The sequence below is a fragment of the Schistocerca gregaria genome, chromosome 7 (genome assembly GCF_023897955.1).
Source record: "Schistocerca gregaria isolate iqSchGreg1 chromosome 7, iqSchGreg1.2, whole genome shotgun sequence".
Lineage (NCBI taxonomy): Eukaryota > Metazoa > Arthropoda > Insecta > Orthoptera > Acrididae > Schistocerca > Schistocerca gregaria.
In genome coordinates this window covers 28774791-28793523 of record NC_064926.1, presented here as the reverse complement: position 1 = coordinate 28793523, position 18733 = coordinate 28774791, and the positions used below count along the sequence as shown (strand labels likewise).

Sequence of the window (18733 nt, the reverse complement as noted above, 5' to 3'; positions counted from 1 at the left end):
TAACACTGTCTATACTTTTACAAATAAATTCATAAAACTTTGTTATCATGACCAGGAAGGATTCACGATTCACACTCATAGCAGAGAAAGTTCAAACACATAACAAAACAAATTTCTTTTACATGTGAAATTTCATCATTTTTTCACTTGGTATTGGCTGCATTTGTTGCTGTAGGTACTCTTTTTTTCTTAAGTAAGAGAGATTCTTCGATGAATTTTGCACAGTATACAAACCATACATACAGGTGTATGGAACTCTAGAATTTCCCAAATCTGTTAAAAACTGTAATAAAACTTGAGATAATTAACTATAAAATTTGAGTTTTCTCTAAATACGAAGTTTAAAATGTAACAACCCATTCATTTTTCCATAGATTAAATAAATTCTAGAGTTTCATACACCTGTAAGTATGGTTTGTAAGCTGTGCAAAATTCATCAAAGAATCTCTCTTACATATGAAGAAAAGTGTACCTAAAGCAACAAATTCAGCCAACAGTATGTGAAAAAAAAAATGAAATTTCACATTTAAAAAATATTATTTTTTCATGTTTTTGAACTTCCACTGCTATGAGAGTGACTTCTGAATCCTTTATGGTCATGCTCACAAAGTTTTATGAATTTATTTGCAAAAGTATAGACAGTGCAAATTAAAATGTCCTGTGGTGCCTCTCCTCGAAGTCGGCCCATTTGACATACTACCCCCCTTAAAATATTTACTGCCTGTTGCCTGTATAAAGTGTCATAACATCCTCTATTCTGGTACAGCATTCAAAGTGCTGTTTGAAACAGTATTCATTAATCTTTAAGTCTAACATTAGTTTGTATACAACACCATCTTCCTATTTGATTCATGCAATTTCCATTTTATGTTCAGATAAAGCTGCAACAATGTATACCTTAGCTCAAGAGCGAAATACATTAAACTTTTTATTTCTCCTGTCTCCATTACTTCAGTGTGCTCAAGCATTCACATTCAGCAGTGTCTTTTATTGTTAGTTCGGGCCTATTATTATTGTTATTATTATTATTATTATTATTATTATTGTTATTGTTGTTGTAATCTGATAAAGTTGCGGAATATCTCAGTGTATCATTCACTACTCACTCCAAAGTTTGACGCTGCAAAGCGGTCACTTGCTGATACAGCAGAAGATGCTGTAGTATGTGCGTAATATGCATTAATGTTGGCAAGAAGAGTACTCATCACAGCAGGCACTCCAGGGCACAGGTACTTTGTTGATAAGCAATGAAAGTGCCTGAAATTTGACATTGTAAGTCATTATTCAAATAAGTCACACTGAATGTTGTATAGGCACACTGATATATCACATTTTACTGATATGACTGCATTAAAATTCAAAATAAATTACTGGCCAGCAGAAAATTTTTAAGTGACAAAGCACACATACATCCATAACAATGAACCTAAACAGTAAAATACACATGTTACTTCCTGACAGTAGAGAACCATCATAATAAATCACAACCTGTAAATGAATTATTCATTAAACTTTTAGATAACCGACATAATAAATCAAAACAGAGGGAATTTGTACTAAAACCTGTGAATGAATTATTAATTAAAATTTATTAAATCATACAAACTACACAATACAGCATGTTACTTTGGTCATGTTTTAGGTTATGAATGGTTTTTTAATAGCTGAGCTGTCTGATGCATAGGAAATGTATCCTACATATAATTTTAGACCTAATTTTATTCAATGTATTTTTAATTTAATTGGAAATGTGGGTGGTACTGTAGTGTAAATACACAGAGAGACTATAAGGGCACATGGCATGAGTCCTCACTTGCAAACAAGCTAGACATAAAGCTTGCAAGATAAAGAAATGAAGACTTTGTTGTTCACATCTCCTTATCTGTACTGTTATTCCTACTGGAATGACTTTACCTTCCCTGCTCCCACTCCAGCACTACATAGCCTTCTATTCCACCAACATACCACAGTCTTTTTCCTCCTCCTCAACTTACCTCCTTTTTCCTATCCCTCCCACACAATTTAACCTCCTGACTGCAACCAACTGCCCTACTCCCCATCATGTCCCTGAATGTTCTCACAAGCAGCAGTTTACCATCCCCCCCACTACCCATCTTTCTGTTATCTCCCCCCGCCACAGCCTCCTCCTTACCACCACCACAGAAGATTGCTTCTCCCATCATGTGCAGCTGCTCACAGTCGGGCCTCAGTGGCCAGAACGGGGGTCATGTGTGTGTGAGCTATGCTTGAGTGAATGTGTATGTGCTTAGAAGAAGGCTTTTGGCTGAAACCTGGCATGTTTAGCAGTCTCTTCATTGTGCTAGTCTCCAATTTATCTCCTCTACATGGTGAGTAGGAGTCTATCCTTTTTATAATACTAGGTATCAGATTCTTCATTTGAGTTTTCACAGTCTGTTTCAGCAAACAATGTTCTTAACTGGAATAACAAACTTTGTTATACTACCTGCAATACCTATAGCTATACCTATACAGTATCATAACAGTCAACTTACCATTCTCATACTGTGCAAAAAGAACAGTCTGTAGGAAAGCTAAAATTACAACCACATTTGAAACAGACAAACATAAAAAAACTAACACATTACAAAGCAGTTTAAATAACAGCAGCACTAAATCTAGTTTGAGAATGTTACCATTTTAAAAATTTCTTGAATATCCAGGAACATACTAGATGGAGTACCCATAATACACATCAATTCTTGTCAAACATGACGGATTAAGTAATTATTGAAATATGAAATATTTTAATTGTATTGTATATCAGAATTGTAAAACAGCCTGATTTGTAATATTATCAACATAAGAATTCTGTTCTGTTTGGATTTTTACACTGTTAATTAAATAAACAACATCTAAGAAGCCACAATCTGAGGAAAACTAACTTTGAAACATACATCTAAGGAGCAAGTTTCAAAAAAAAAAATAAATGCATGATATTTTCATAAATTAAGAGTCACTACTTGCATAAAGAATTTGTTAATGAAAATTATTAATGTTTGATCTGTTTTTATTGTTACTATTGTCTCTATTTATTGTTTGAACAAGAAGGTCAAAATGTAATCAACCATTTGAAACTGTAAGTAATTCCATTATTTTGATGTGAAATGACACATACTGTCTTGATACGATTATGGGCAGGTGTATTTGCAATGTCTATTAAAGTATAACACAGCAGTAGTAATGATCATTCATTCTGCTGTTACACTGTGTTCCAGTTAATCTACCAACAAAATAAAAGTATCACTGCCATTGGATTATGTGGCCAGCACTATTATTTCAAATGTAATAGAAACTATTATGCTAGTACTGTCCAGAACTGAAAATGATCCTGGGACACTCAACAATGCATGTTCAGTGCCTGTGAGACTGTCATGACAAAAAGTAAGTACATTATCCTCTGAAATCATTTTACTCTTCTCACAATTTACGTGTTTGTTGTGCTAATGTCATGAGATGCGTGATAGCAGCCACAGAGTCCAGCTGAGAATTGAGAGTGACTTCAACTGGTGGCTTGCCACAGGATTTTAATGTACAATAAATAGGTTTCATTTTCTGCTACAAAGGATTTAAAAATGCACTCATAATTCCAGCCTCCCATGCTTCAGACCAAAACTTCTTCAAAAACTTTCTCAAACTCATCAAATGTCAAACATTGGCATTTGAGTTGGTTAACCCAAAATAATGCTTCTTCCTCAAGAAATCTGTTTACAAACTTAATTTTTAAATCATTATCTATTTCAGGAAGTAAATTATCTTTGCAGTGTTGCTCCCAGGGGAAACTTTTCACAGGCATATTAGACAAGTTATTACACCCAACATTAAAGAATCATTTTGAGCAAGACCGTTTTTGTGATTGCTATACTTGTTTTTGCACATGAATAAAATTTGCATGTGAAGTGGCTACATTACTATTACATTGTTATCTTCCTCAGATACATCTTTCTTTATGCTCTCAATTTTATTATTCAAAGAATTAATATAATCAGTGTTTTGCTTCTTGACAGTTTAAATTTCACATCTGCACTTAGCTTCTGCAATAGAAACTTCATTCCTGCACCAGTGACTCCACTTCAATTACTTTCAGTTCTACACCTCCCAGTCTGGTGTTTGCATTGATAACTTGTCTCCTACTTTATGCATTCTTTTGCTCAACTTTTCTGCTTTATCACATATAGCTGTCACTTGGCCACTTATCTCATTTTTCACTTCATCAGTCTGAGGACTCAGTTATTTTTCATTTCCAAGAATGAGTTTGAAATCAACTTATCTAAACAACTAAATTATTATGAAATCTTGTCTTTTGACTTTAATTCCTTTTCTCTACACCTGAGACCTCATTGTCAATTTCCAAAATATCTTTTGAAAGCTTAGCATCCACTTGATCAATTTCTTTGGAAATTTTAACGTCTATTTTTAAGATTTTTTGAACTCTGTATTGAACCACTTTTCCAGTTTGCTTCGAAACCCTAGCAAAACATTGCTTGCACTATGATCTTGTCCTGCTTGTTCTAGACCATCCTGATCTAGTCCTCCTTGTCCTAGATCTGACTCATCAAATGCTTCCATGTTTACAGCTGTTTGAACTAGTCCTACCCCATTCTCCTCCGCTGATTCTTGCTCAATGTGTTCTACTGACTCTGGTAAATAGGCCAAATCAAAATATTTCAGTAACACCACTATCAGAAAACTGTAAAGTAAATGTATATAGTTGTCAGCAATATTCCCCACATTTCCACAAAACACAACAAAACACTGAAATGTAATGAACTGCATAAACATGTTTATCTTGTGTCACACATAAATCAGATGTTCAGAGCTTAGCCTTCTAGATATGTCAACCAATATTTTCAAAATTGCCACCCTTACCTGTAATCAAAGTTGTTAAAAGTGATGGAGAGTCCACCAGGTTCTAGTTTACACAAAAGATTATTTAAAAATCCTCTGCAACAGTCAACAGACCCTATTATTTACTGTACATTGATATCCTGCAATACAATACTCGTTGAAATATGACTCACAGTTCTCAGCTAGAATCCATGGTTGCTATCACACATTGTGTAATATTAGTGCAATGGACTCCTAATTTGTGAGAAGAGCTAGTGCTGGCATAATATGTTCTATTACATCTGAAATATAATTCCATTGGAGAGATACTTTTATTTCATTGGTAGATAACAGCTACAAAATGTAAGATGACATTGCAAGATCATCGTTCCTATTGTCTAGTACTTTAACAGACTTGGCAAATATGTCTCCTCATAATCATATCAAAATAATGTGTGTCATTCCATGTCAAGAGATTCCAAAATGTTGGAATTACTTCCAGTTTCAAATGTCTGATTATGTTTTGAGCTTCCTACTCAGATAATAAATAGAGAACAATAATTACAATAAAAACATATCAAACATTAAAGGCTTTCATGAACAAATTCTATATTTAAGAAGTGGCCATTATCTATGGAAATATCATGTTTTAGTTTCTGTAGTTAATACTACAGCACTTTGAACATAGTTGTTGTTTTGAAACTTGCTCGACAAATGTACATTTTAAAGTCAGTTTTCCTCAGAATGTGACTTTTTACATGTCATTTATTTAATTCACAGTGTAAAAATCAAAACAGAATTTTGATGTTAACAAGATTACATATGAAGTGTGTTCACCAATTCTGAATTATGACACAATTAAAACATTTCTTCATATGATCAAAACTCAGTCCAATGTGTCTGACAAGATTTGAAGAGTATTCACCATATTTCATCTCCTAAGTTTTCTGATGAGCTGTAAGTTCTTAAAAATGTAATTACTCTTTGCAATAAAGAAATTTGCAAGTTATGTATCTCATTAATTTGCATTTTGTTAATATCCTGTAATAACCAAGGTGGCTTTTTAGTTTCTTACAAACATTATGGTCATTAGGAAACTAGGCTGGGTACTATTGTTATTTAAATTGATTTGCAATATATTAGTGTTTGATATTTACATATTTCAAACATAGCTGTACTATTAATAACACTAATGATTTCATGTGGCTCAATGGCCTGGTGCAAGTCTTTCTACTGGATGCCACATTGGTGCTTTCCATGTCCCTAAGCTACCCAGTTAACAACCAGGAAGGGGCACCTACACTTCAGTGTGGAATGTGAGCCTTGTGTTGTTTCTGGCAACTCCTCATATCATGGAAATGCGAATTCTAGGTTAAAATGAAGACCAAAAAATTCATGATGCAACTGAGGCTCAAACCCAAGACCTCTCAGTTTCCAGGCACATTCTTTATGAAGCAGAGTGTGAACCTCAAGCTATAACATAAGACTATAAAGTGACTGTGATGATATTGTATACGTAAAGGTATGACAGATAGTATACCAAAGTTCGTTGTTACAATTGAGAGCACTATTTGCTGAAACAGAGCACGGAAACTCCCTGTGAAGGATCCGAAATCTGGTAACATGATCAACATCCTGTCTAAAATGTTATAAGGTAACCAACCATACATGCCCCATTCGAATAACTTGAATTGTTTTCTTGTGCCTTGTTTCCCTTTATGGAGCAGAGTGTGAACCTCAAGCAGACAATGGACCTCACTGATGGTTGCACGAAACAGTTTAACACCGAAAGTAATCCAGAAAGGTTCCTGTAAACTGTAGCAATATATCAAGTGCTCTTTCAACTCCACAGATGTATAATTTGGAGTAGATGGAGTGGATGGCATTTTAGGGAATCTACTTTATTGGGTATGAACTGTACAGGATGGGCCTTGAGTGGGAGCAATATGAGGGCATGAGCAGGTTTGTGAACTGATAGGTCAATTTGTGGTAGAATTCTGGTGCAGTTAAAGAACACAATGTGTATTGGACAGACAACTAACGCATTTCAGCTTTAAAGATACAGTTTCGGATGAACAGATCCAATTACATACAGAAAGCTCTGAATTTTGTTGACGAGGTCACTGCACACATAAAGAATGCTAGTGGCTGATACATTAATCATTATCAAAATTTAAAGTACAGAAGGTTTTATCTTTTTTATGTAGGTATCCAACAGTTTCTTATTTTATCTTTTTCCCCATATGTTAAGAGTGCACGCCATTTTTATTATAATGACAACAGTATTACTAACATTTCTAAAAAAAAACTTGTTATACATTTGAGGTTTTGAAGAGATCTTAGCCTTAAACTGTTATTAAATCATGGAAGGCGATATACACAAGCTACACATATGTGTTGTACAAGAACCAGATGTATACTAACGTCATAGCTTGATATATTGATTCAATGCCATATCTCATGGCAAATTCATCAACAATTTCTTCTGCTGCTTCATCAAAGTACACTTTCCAAGCATCATCTCCTTTTGCTGTTGGTAATTTGACCATTCCGCTGTTCTCTTCACATAGAGAATGGAACAAGTTTTCATGAAGACATGTATACTGTACATGATAAGGAGCGACCTGAAACAGAGTCAAGTAATTAAAAATCTGATGCTCCCAGTTGAGTACACATGGTAAAAGTTACAATGTTTTGTTTTATCTTTGACTTGAGCATAGCTGCTCAAAATTCTGACTTTTGCTGTTTTGCAATGTAATTTAAGGATTTAGCAACTGTTCATTCTGATGAAGACACCTCTAGTAGAACCGGTTGGCTGTTTAATCTTATACTGAAACTAATATACAGTTGCCAAACAACAGCCATGCTCAAAACCGCAAATAATTAATGTTATGTCCTGAATTGGATATATTAAAATATAACAGAAAATTAAATGAATTTTTGGCACAAACAAGGTGGATTAATTCAGTAACTATGAGCTTGTTAAAATATGGGAATTTATTTAACTAACAAAACAACAATATGTTTAATAATCTCAAAGAAAACATTTTGCTAAAACTGACACAGCACTACACTGAAAATATCATATAAAATTTCTGAAGCTTAAAAATAGTTTCCTGGATACAGAATAGAATGAAAAATCTTAAGATATGAGGGAGAATCAAATATAAACAACATTTTTGTTCCTGAGCATCAACAGCTGGTAGAACCAGACCAACACATCAAGTACTGTTGGGTGGGGCTGTTAGGAGTGAAAAGAGCCATCTGTTACATACTTCCAACAGCTTCAACAACTTCACAACTAAAGCTCATGGTGATGGAGCAACATCTACATCCCTCCAATGAACAACACATAATTATAAAATTTCTTGCTCATGAAGGAGCACAAGTAACAGCAGTTTTCCAGAGACTGACTGCACAGTTTGATCATCAAATATTATCAAGGGAATACGTTTGTGCAGCATAAAGTATTCAAGGAATGGTGGGAAGATGTGGAACCGGTAACATGATCACCATCCTTGGATTAGCATTCAGAGGAAAACATTTGTGCAGTTGGAGACATTCTTGAAGGTGATCGATGGGCAAGAGTGTTGGAAATTGCAGAGAAGTTAGGAATAACTTATGGGAGCTGTCAAGTTATCATCACAAATGACCTATATTTCCACAAAGTGTGTTTCAGATGGGTCAGTCATGACAGGAAATCAAAAGATGAAGTGTTTGGGGGTCTGTCAGAGGATTACAGTAAGGTTTGCAAAAGAAGGTGATGCACTTTTGAGTCAGACCATCGGCTGTAATGAAACATAGGTCCACCACTACTCTCCTGAATCTAAACAAGACAGTAAGGAGTGGTGGAGGAAAGGGGAGGGAGCCCTAGTGAAGGCAAGCCAAGAGTCGACTGTCACCTCGAAAGGTTCTTTCAACCATTTTTTTCGACCTGGGTGGGTCGAACAATGCATGGACAATGCACAATCAATGTTGTACACTACTGTGGGCTATTGAAGCAAGTGAGGGAGACATATAATTACAAAAGACGAGACCAACTGACCCACCAGGTCATCCTCCAAAGTGACAATGCCTGGACCCATACTGGAAAGGTATCCAAACTACAGGAAATGCTCTGGATTCAACTTGATCACCCACCTTACAGCCTGAACCTATCGCCATGAGGTTTCCCTTTGTTCGGGTAGCTTAAAGAAACTCTTTGTGGGCACTGGTATGAAGATGATGAGGGCATGGAGAGTTTTGTGTACAACTGGCTCCTAAAGCAACAAGCTTCATTATAGGACGCCGCAATGAAAAAATCTTCCTTCTTTCTGAAAAAAATGTATTTATAAACTGGGAAACTATGTGGAAAAAATAAACTGCAACTGCCTTGTGTCTTTGAATAAATGATTTTTTTTAAAAAAAAAGTCCCATTTATATTTTATTCACCCTCATATATCTGAATAGTTGCAGCTGAATATTGCAACAAAATGCCAAGGCAAGGGTTACATACGGCAATACAGTGCAACCACATAGTTAAAAACACTGTAGTGCAGCAATGCGTGTGATGAAAATTGACAACAATGTCCTTGTGGACACAATGAAGTTGTTGTTGTTGTTGCGGTCTTCAGTCCTGAGACTGGTTTGATGCACCTCTCCATGCTATGCTATCCTGTGCGAGGTTCATCATCTCCCAGTAACTACTGAAAACTACATCCTTTTTAATCTACTTAGTGTTTTCATCTCTTGGTCTCCCTCTATGATTTTTCCCCTCCACACTGCCCTAGAATACTAAATTGGTGATCCCCTGATGCCTCATAACATGTCCTACAAACTGATCCCTTCTCCTAGTCAAGTTGTGCCACAAATTTCTCTTCTCCCCAATCCTATTCCATACCTCCTCATTAGTTATGTGGTGTACCCATCTAATCTTCAGCATTATTCGGTAGCACCACATTTCGAAAGCTTCTATTCCCTTGCCGGCCACGGTGGTCTCGCGGAAAAGGCACTCAGTCCGGAACCGCGTGACTGCTATGGTCGCAGGTTCGAATCCTGCCTCAGGCATGGATGTGTGTTAGTTCTAGAGGACTGATGACCTCAGATGTTAAGTCCCATAGTGCTCAGAGCCATTTTTTTCTATTCTCTTCTTGTCCAAACTACTTATTGTCCATGTATCACTTCCATACATGGCTGCACTCCATACAAATACTTTCAGAAATGACTTTTTGACACTTAAAACTATACTCGATGTTAACAAATTTCTCTTCTTCAGAAACGCTTTCCTTGCCATTGCCAGTCTACATTTTATATCCTCTCTACTTCAACCATTATCAGTTATTTTGCTCCCCAAATAGCAAAACTCCTTTACTACTTTAATTGTCTCATTTCCCAATCTAATTCCCTCAGCATCACCCGACGTAATTCGACTACATTCCATTATCCTCATTTTGCTTTTGTTGATGTTCATCTTATATCCTCCTTTCAAGACACTATCCATTCCATTCAACTGCTCTTCCAAGTCCTTTGCTGTCTCTGACATAATTACAATGTCATCGGCAAACCTCAAAGTTTTTATTTCTTCTCCATGGATTTTAAAACCTACTCCAAATTTTTCTTTTGTTTCCTTCACTGCTAGCTCAATATACAGATTGCTAACATCGGGTAGAGGCTACAACCCTGTCTCCCTCCCTTCTCAACCACTGGTTCCCTTTCGTGTCCCTCGACTCTTATAACTGCCATCTGGTTTCTGTACAAATTGTAAATAGGCTTTCACTCCCTGTATTTTACCCCTGACACCTTCAGAATTTGAAAGAGAGTATTCCAGTCAACATTGTCAAAAGCTTTATCTAAGTACACAAATGCTAGAAACGTAGGTTTGTCTTTCCTTAATCTAGCTTCTAAGATGAGTCATAGGGTCAGTATTGCCTCACGTGTTCCAACATTTCAACGGAATCCAAACTGATCTTCCACGAGGTCAGTTCCTACTACTTTTTCCATTCGTCAGTAAAGAATTTGCTTTAGTATTTTGCAGCTGTGACTTATTAAACTGATTGTTCTGTAATTTTCACATCTGTCAACACCTGCTTCCTTTGGGATTGGAATTATTCTATTCTTCTTGAAGTCTGAGGGTATTTCGCCTGTCTCATACATCTTGCTCACCAGATGGTAGAGTTTTGTCAGGACTGGCTCTCCCAAGGTTGTCAGTAGTTCTAATGGAATGTTGTCTACTCCCGGGGCCTTGTTTCGACTCAGGTCTTTCAGTGCTCTGTCAAACTCTTCATGCAGTATCATACCTTCCATTTCATCTTCATCTACATCCTCTTCCATTTCCATAATATTGTCCTCAATTACATCACCCTTGTATAGACGCTCTATATACTCCTTCCACCTTTCTGCTTTACATTCTTTGCTTCGTACTGGGTTTGCATCTGAGCTCTTGATATTCATACAAGTGGTTCTCTTTTCTCCAAAGGTCTCTTTAATTTTCCTGTAGGCACTATCTATCTTACCCCTGGTGAGACAAGCCACTACATCCTTACATTTGTCCTCTAGCCATCCCTGCTTAGCCATTTTGCACTTCCTGTCGATCTCATTTTTGAGACGTTTGTATTCCTTTTTGCCTGTGTCATTTACTGTATTTTTATATTTTCTCCTTTCATCAATTAATTTCAATATTTCTTGTGTTACCCAAGAATTTCAAGCAGCCCTTGTCTTTTTACCTACTTTATCCTTTGCTGTCTTCCCTACCTCATCTCTCAAAGCTACCCATTCTTCTTCTACTGTATTTCTTTCCCCCATTCCTGTCAATTGTTCCCTTAAGCTCTCCTTGAAACTCTGTACAACCTCTGGTTCTTTCAGTTTATCCAGGTCCCATCTCCTTAAATTCCCACCTTTTTGCACTTTCTTCTGTTTTAACCTACAGTTCATAACCAGTAGATTGTGGTCAGAGTCCACATCGGCCCCTGGAAATGTCTTATAATTTAAAACCTGGTTCCTAAATCTCTGTCTTACCATTACATAATCTATCTGAAACCTGTCAGTCTCTCCAGGCTTCTTCCATGTATACAACCTTCTTTTATGATTCTTGAACCGTGTGTTAGCTATGATTAAATTGTGCACTGTGCAAAATTGTACCAGGCAGCTTCCTCTTTCATTTATTCCCCCCAATCCATATTCACCTACTACGTTTCCTTTTCTCCCTTTTCCTACTACCGAATTTCAGTCACCCATGACTATTAAATTTTTGTCTCCCTTCACTATCTGAATAATTTCTTTTATTTCATCATACATTTCTTCAATTTCTTCATCATCTGCAGAGCTAGTTGGCATATAAACTTGGAGTACTGTGGTAGGCGTGGCCACAATAATGCGTTCACTATGCTGTTGGTATTAGCTTACCAACACTCCTATTTTTTTAATTAATTATTAAACCTACTCCTGCATTACCCCTATTTGATTTTGTATTTATAACCCTGTATTCGCCTGACCAGTAAGTCTTGTTCCTCCTGCCACCGAACTTCACTAATTCCCACTACATCTAACTTTAACCTATGCATTTCCATTTTTAAATTTTCTGACCTACCTGCCCAATTAAGGGATCTGACATTCCACACTCTGATCCGCAAAATGCCAGTTTTCTTGCTCCTGATAACAATGTCCTCCTGAGTAAACCCCACCCAGAGATCCAAATGGTGGACTATTTTACCTCCAGAATATTTTACCCAAGAGAATGCCATCATCATTTAACCATACAGTAAGGCTGGATGCCCTCAGGAATAATTACGGCCGTAGTTTCCCCTTGCTTTCAGCCGTTTGCAGTACCAGCACAGCAAGGCCGTTTTGGTTAGCGTTACAGGCCAGATCAGTCAATCATCCATACTGTTGCCCCTGCAACTACTGAAAAGGCTGCTGCCCCTCTTCAGGAACCACACGTTTGTCTGGCCTCTCAACAGATACCCCTCCGTTGTGGTTGCACCTACGGTACGGCTATCTGTATCGCTGAGTCATAAGTCATAAGTAAACAAAAGAGATGTTTGAATTTGTATTTAAACATTTTGCATTCTAACACTTTGGATGACTTAAAGCGATTAAGTGTGCGTGTAAATTCCCACTTCTTTAACGATGCAACTTACTTGAGATTGCGAGCCAACTTTCCTAGCTGGTTAGCTTGCTGCTGCAACCTCCTTTTCTCTTCTTCTCGGAAGTATATTTGCTAGGAACAGGAATTTCTCAAGACTCTTTCTATTTGTAAATAAATAAGCAGACTTATGCAGTTTGTTTTGCTTCACTTAATGATGGATATTCACACATCAAAACTTTTACACATCTCATTCTTCGCATAAACAAACACTGTCAAGTAGGTCTCTTCATGTATCCAAAGGTTGGAAACGAAGTTCATTTACACACAAGAGAAAGGTGGCTCAAAAAACCAGGTCCATGATCATGCTGAATTTGAAAACATGTTGTAACCTTTCCATGTCCAAGATGAGCATCCATTTAACAGTATTTCATCTGTTCTTCCTTTTTTTTCACTACAATAATCAATTATAAAACAGTATGGAATAACACAGAAGTTCCTTGAATCTACCATGTTCTTTCATTAAACTTCCATGGCATGCCCGGCAAACACTTTTCGGTGCCATTTGACTGCCGTGTCTACAGTCTTCTTACTACACACTTTGGACCTGCACGCACAAACAGGCGACTTGCAGTAGATAGACCTTCTCACATTTATAATTATAATATCATGTGTTGGAGACAGTCAAACTCCAAGTAGTTCTAGAATTTACACAGAAATTCTCAAAACACTTCATATCCCCCTCCTCAGATCGAACACGCGATATTTTATACATAATCATCATGTACATTAATATCACACCTAATAACAATTCACATTTTAACAGTATACATTGGGTGATACTTTGATATCAAGACCTTAGTATTCATTAGTGATCCAGTAAGTCTGACTAGTATTTAGGAAACGAGAGACTTTATTTTTATTTCCAATCATAAACTACAGGTGTCTGTGAGACTTGAGTAATCTATTTTCTGTTTTCATCTTAAACACTACCTTTCCTAAGTATGTATTACTTCTAATATTTTATGTACTTTGGAGGAACTCGGGCAACATGAAAACGTGAAAGTGTTCCTTTTGACACTTGCAAACTTACATAGTATGTAATAATGCTCATTGTACATAGAATTCAAACTTACCAGAATAATCCCTATAAAATGTGTGACTTCTGTCATGATACTGTCCTTTCCCCCAAAGATCAGTATCTATACCTTGCCTGTGGATTGACCATTCGAGTGCATTTCCCCTATCCATTCTAGTAGGTACGCCCCTTTCTACAACATCCCTATTTATTAGGCTACAGGTCATCCTATCCCCATGTAGGTACACCTGCCCTTTATATTCAGTAAATGCTGGGTACGCCCCCCGTTCTTCTTTCTGAATAGGCCTCATGGTTCATTACCCCCAGTATACATTCCTATGCATACCATAATTAAATATTTTCTGGTAAAGATAAAAAAATCTATTCTACACTTCTCATTTACTTCTTAATACTTTATCTAATCCCTGGAGTCCTACTCTACTTTTCAACTTCTACATGCTTAATAGATTCCATGTCTATATACTATTCAGTAGGTAATATATTTACATACACTATTCAAGTCCCACTATCCTACAACACCTCAATTTATCACAGTATTTGCTGCACCGACTTTCCTTAAATAAACATCATGATTACTTCAATTTTGCTTGCATTCTCTTTCATTACTCATGCCTCCTTCTTATGTATACTTTGTCAGTGTGAATTTTTTTTTTAAAGAAATCTATGTGGTATATATGTGATATGAAATTGTCATAGTTCTCATATGTGTGTGTGTGTGTGTGTGTGTGTGTGTGTGTATGATAGTTTTTGTATCAACAGACAATGTAGAAACACCATAATAAAAAACGATGTGTGCATATTTCCAGATGTACACATATCTTTCCCTCTACAACAGTTTGTGGTTCTCACAACTTTCTAATTTGTTACCTAATTGTTTGCATATCCGTCTCTCTTTGTGTTTATAATACCAGAGAAGGAAAGTTGTTACTCACCATATAGTGGAGATGCTGAGTCGCGATAGGCAAAATAAAAAGATTCACAACATAACAGCTTTGGCCATTAAGGCATTTTTCAGCAGTAGACACAGATACACACACGCACTTACACAATGATGGTGAGGCAATGTTCGAGCATAAGAAATTCTGGAAAGTTAACAAGGGGTGGTTTGGAGGCAGTGTGGGTGGATCATGGATGTATGGAGGAGTGAACTGAGTTAGGCAAGGTTCAATATTGATCTTTGGTTGGGTCTGATTGGTCAGGTTGGTGGCAAACCAACTGTAGGGACCAGCTTTTCTGAACTTTGCAAGTGGGAGGTTTCCCTGCAATACGTACTACTTTCCCATAACCCTCCTGGCCTCAACCTTCATTAGTCACTGTCCTCACCCATCCTGCCCCCTCCATGTTCCGATTCCAGCACAACACAGCCGTCATTTCATCACCACACCCAGTCTTTTAATCTCTTTTTTATTTTTATTTCTCTCCTTTCCGCTACTTACCCCCTCTCCCTCCACACCTTCTCTCCTGCCCCCCATCTAAACTGCAACACTCGCAATGTAGTTTCAGCTCTCTGAGACTGTAGATGTGTGTGCAAGTTGTGTTTGCGTGCGTGCGTGTGTGTGTGTGTGTGTGTGTGTGTGTGTGTGTGTGTGTGTGTGTGTGTGTGTGTGTGTGTGTGTGCGTGTGTGTGTGTATGTGTGTCTACTGTTGACAAAGTCCTTAATGACTGAAACTATGATTGTGTGAATCTTTTTATTGTGCCTACTGCAACTCACCATCTCCGCTATATGGTGAGTAGCAACTTTCCTTCTCTGATATTGTTACATTCCATCCTGGATTTTCCATTGTTTGATCTCTTTGTGTTTATGTAGATTGTATCTAGATGTGTGTTTGTGTAGTCTGATTCTTCAGCCTTCTGATCGAAGATAAAATGTAGGTTATTGGAAACCACAGAAACCAGGAAGTATTTCTGTGATAGAAGTAGATGAATATGGACAGAAGGAAAAATAGATAGGTCCTCAAATGAGAAGTTTAGAAAGTAAATAAATAGAAATGGTTGCTAGGATAAAAGAAGAGAAAAAAAGACAGCCTCAAAGGCAGGAAACCCTTCCCACCCCGTTCCTTAGGAAGGTAGCTCGTAGCCTTCCTCAGGAAGGTAGCTCGTAGGTACTTGAGTGAGAAGACAGAGGAGGTTTGGTGTTAAATCATCTCCTACAAAACAGACATTCCCACCTTGAGGTCCCTGAAGGAAATCTTAGGAACCCTATGGAAACAGCAAATGGTGAAGAATCGGGCACACTCATTTGCAAAGGTTGTCCAAAAGGTGTGATGTGTGTCTTGTGTTAGCCATGACTTATGACTTATGCATTTTCGTAAACCATGCTTTTATCCATAATACCCACCCCTTTCAACACTGATACAACCCCCCCCCCCCCCCCCCTGCATCTGCATCACATCTCATAAAAGGTTATTGCATTACCTTATCTTGCTTTTTGATGCTCTCTTTTAAAGTATTCAATCCCTGCATTACAGCATTAAACTTAACACTACGTACATTTGCAAATGATCCCAACTTTTCATTAATTTTGGTTTCAACCATATTACATTTTTCCTCAATACCAAATTCTAACTTTTTTGCTAAACCTCAGAAAGTATCATTCTGCTTGTTACTAAGATCAGTGAACAGTTGGTTTACATGAATGTGCAGGGAACTAGTCAATTCATTCTTTAAATCTATCTTAAAATTCCCTACTTTGGTATTCAAAGCATCGAATTCAGTCTTCAAATCTCCCATGCCTTCACACAGATTACTAAATTCTTTACTTTGTGAATCTACCTTGGCACTTAACAATCCTAAAGTTTCATTCTGAACATCCAATTTAGCATTTAAAGTTGTACTCTGGGCGTCTACTTTAGCATTTAACTGCAGACTCTAAGCATTTAAAGCTTCATTTAAATGAGCATTTACTCAGTCTAACTTAACATTCTGAGCTTTGATTAGATTTACTAACTCAGACTAGTCAGGCCCTTCTTTAGTAATTCTCATAGCCATGTCTGGTTCTGTTGTCTCTCCAACTTGTTGTATACTGTCCATGCTTCTATAGACTTTCGCTGTTGTGAGCAGTTAACACTAATTTCAATTATACCAATTACACAGTAAAAGTTCACCCTACAGTATTTTTAACACTTCTTACTAGAATAACAATTTTTTTTATTTCATGCTCACCCGGCGTAGAATTCTCGCTGTGTAGGTGGGTGGATGTGGCGGCAGGTCCACACTGGTGAAGAGAAGCTGGTGCTGGCACTGTCGAATGTAGGCTGGTTTCCCCATCTGCATCCTCACAATACGTGTGAGTGCTGTATACTCCACACACCAGATCTTCTTAGTCAAATTGTTCACAACGTATCTCTTCTTAGTCTAATACATTGAGATGTTCTCTCCATTCTTTTAACGTTATGTCTTTATTATTTCCCTTTGTTGCATTCACTTTTTTTTTTCATTCGATTGCTGGGCTTAATTCTCATTCTTGTAATGGTTCCTTCATCTTGTTATACTTGGGTGCTATGGCAACACATAACATATTCTTATCTCATCTCAAAATTCCTGTTTTCTTCTGTCCTATCACACAGGTTGCCAAGTTCTAATGCTTTGGATGACTTAAAGTGATGAAGTATGTGTGTAAATTCCCACTTCTTTAACGATGCAACTTACTTGAGATTGTCCACCAACTTTCCTTGCTGGTTAGCTTGCTGCTGCAACCTCCTTTTCTCATCTTCTCCAAAGTATATTTGCTAGGAACAGGAATTTCTGAAGACTCTTTCTACTTATAAAAAAATAAGCAGATGTACACAGTTTCTTTTGCTTCACTTAAAGAAGTATATTCAAACATCAAAACTTTTACAAATCTCATTCTCCAAATAAACAAACACTGTCAAGTAAGTCTCTGCATATCCAAAGGTTAGAAACAAAGTTCATTTACACACAAGATTAAGTTGGCTCAAAAAAACCAGGTCCATTCTCATCCTGAATATGAATACACATCTTATCGTTTCCAAGTCCAAGATGAGCATCCATTTAACAATATTTCAGCTGTTTTCCTTTTGTACCGAACATCTGCCAGTGCCATTTGACCGCTGTGTCTACAGTCTTCTTACTACACACTTCAGACATGCACACATGCAACGCACAGTAGATAGGCTCTCTCACATTTATATTTAAAATATCATGTGTTCAAGACTGTCGACGACCGAGTGGTTCTAGAATTTATGCAGAAATTCTCAAAACACTACATACTCTAATAAAGCTTCAGAATCAAGAAAACTAAATTTGAAACAGGAAGAAAATTTGGGTTCGATATCATGTTAATGATAAGATCACTGGAGATGGAGCAAAAACTCAGATTGGGGAAGAAAGTGAAATAAGGAATACCGTTTTCAAAGGAAAAACCACTTTATTTGCTGTAAGTGAATCAGGAAAATCAGGGGAAACCTATACTTGGATGGACAGACAAGGAGTCAAATCATTGTTCTTCTGAACACATGTTCAGTGTTTCCCACTGCTCCACATCTTCAGTCAAAATGGTTTTTTATATCCACGTCAAGATGCTATTTTAAATGTATTTTTTCATTATTCTCTAGTAGAGTGTAACAGTCTCTGAGCAAGCTGGGAAACATTACAGGTAATATGGCAGTGCAACTATGAGCAAAATAACTATATCATACAAATTGGAAAAGTATGTTCCTATGAAGTGTAAAAGTTAAATAAATAAATACAAAAATCAAATCCATTGGTG

At 37.0% G+C, this 18733-nt stretch overlaps 1 protein-coding gene across 1 annotated transcript in view; it reads right to left on the bottom strand.

Annotated features, from left to right (window-relative positions):
- Positions 1–18733, bottom strand: part of LOC126281764 (protein unc-13 homolog C-like) — a 1053980-nt gene that overhangs the window by 220141 nt on the left and 815106 nt on the right. Inside the window, exons 17-18 of the mRNA XM_049980962.1 lie at positions 7270–7469; positions 1107–1257 (exon numbers count right to left, since the gene is read on the bottom strand). Coding sequence (XP_049836919.1) covers positions 1107–1257; positions 7270–7469 — 351 coding nt within the window. The remainder of the gene's footprint in view (positions 1–1106; positions 1258–7269; positions 7470–18733) is intronic.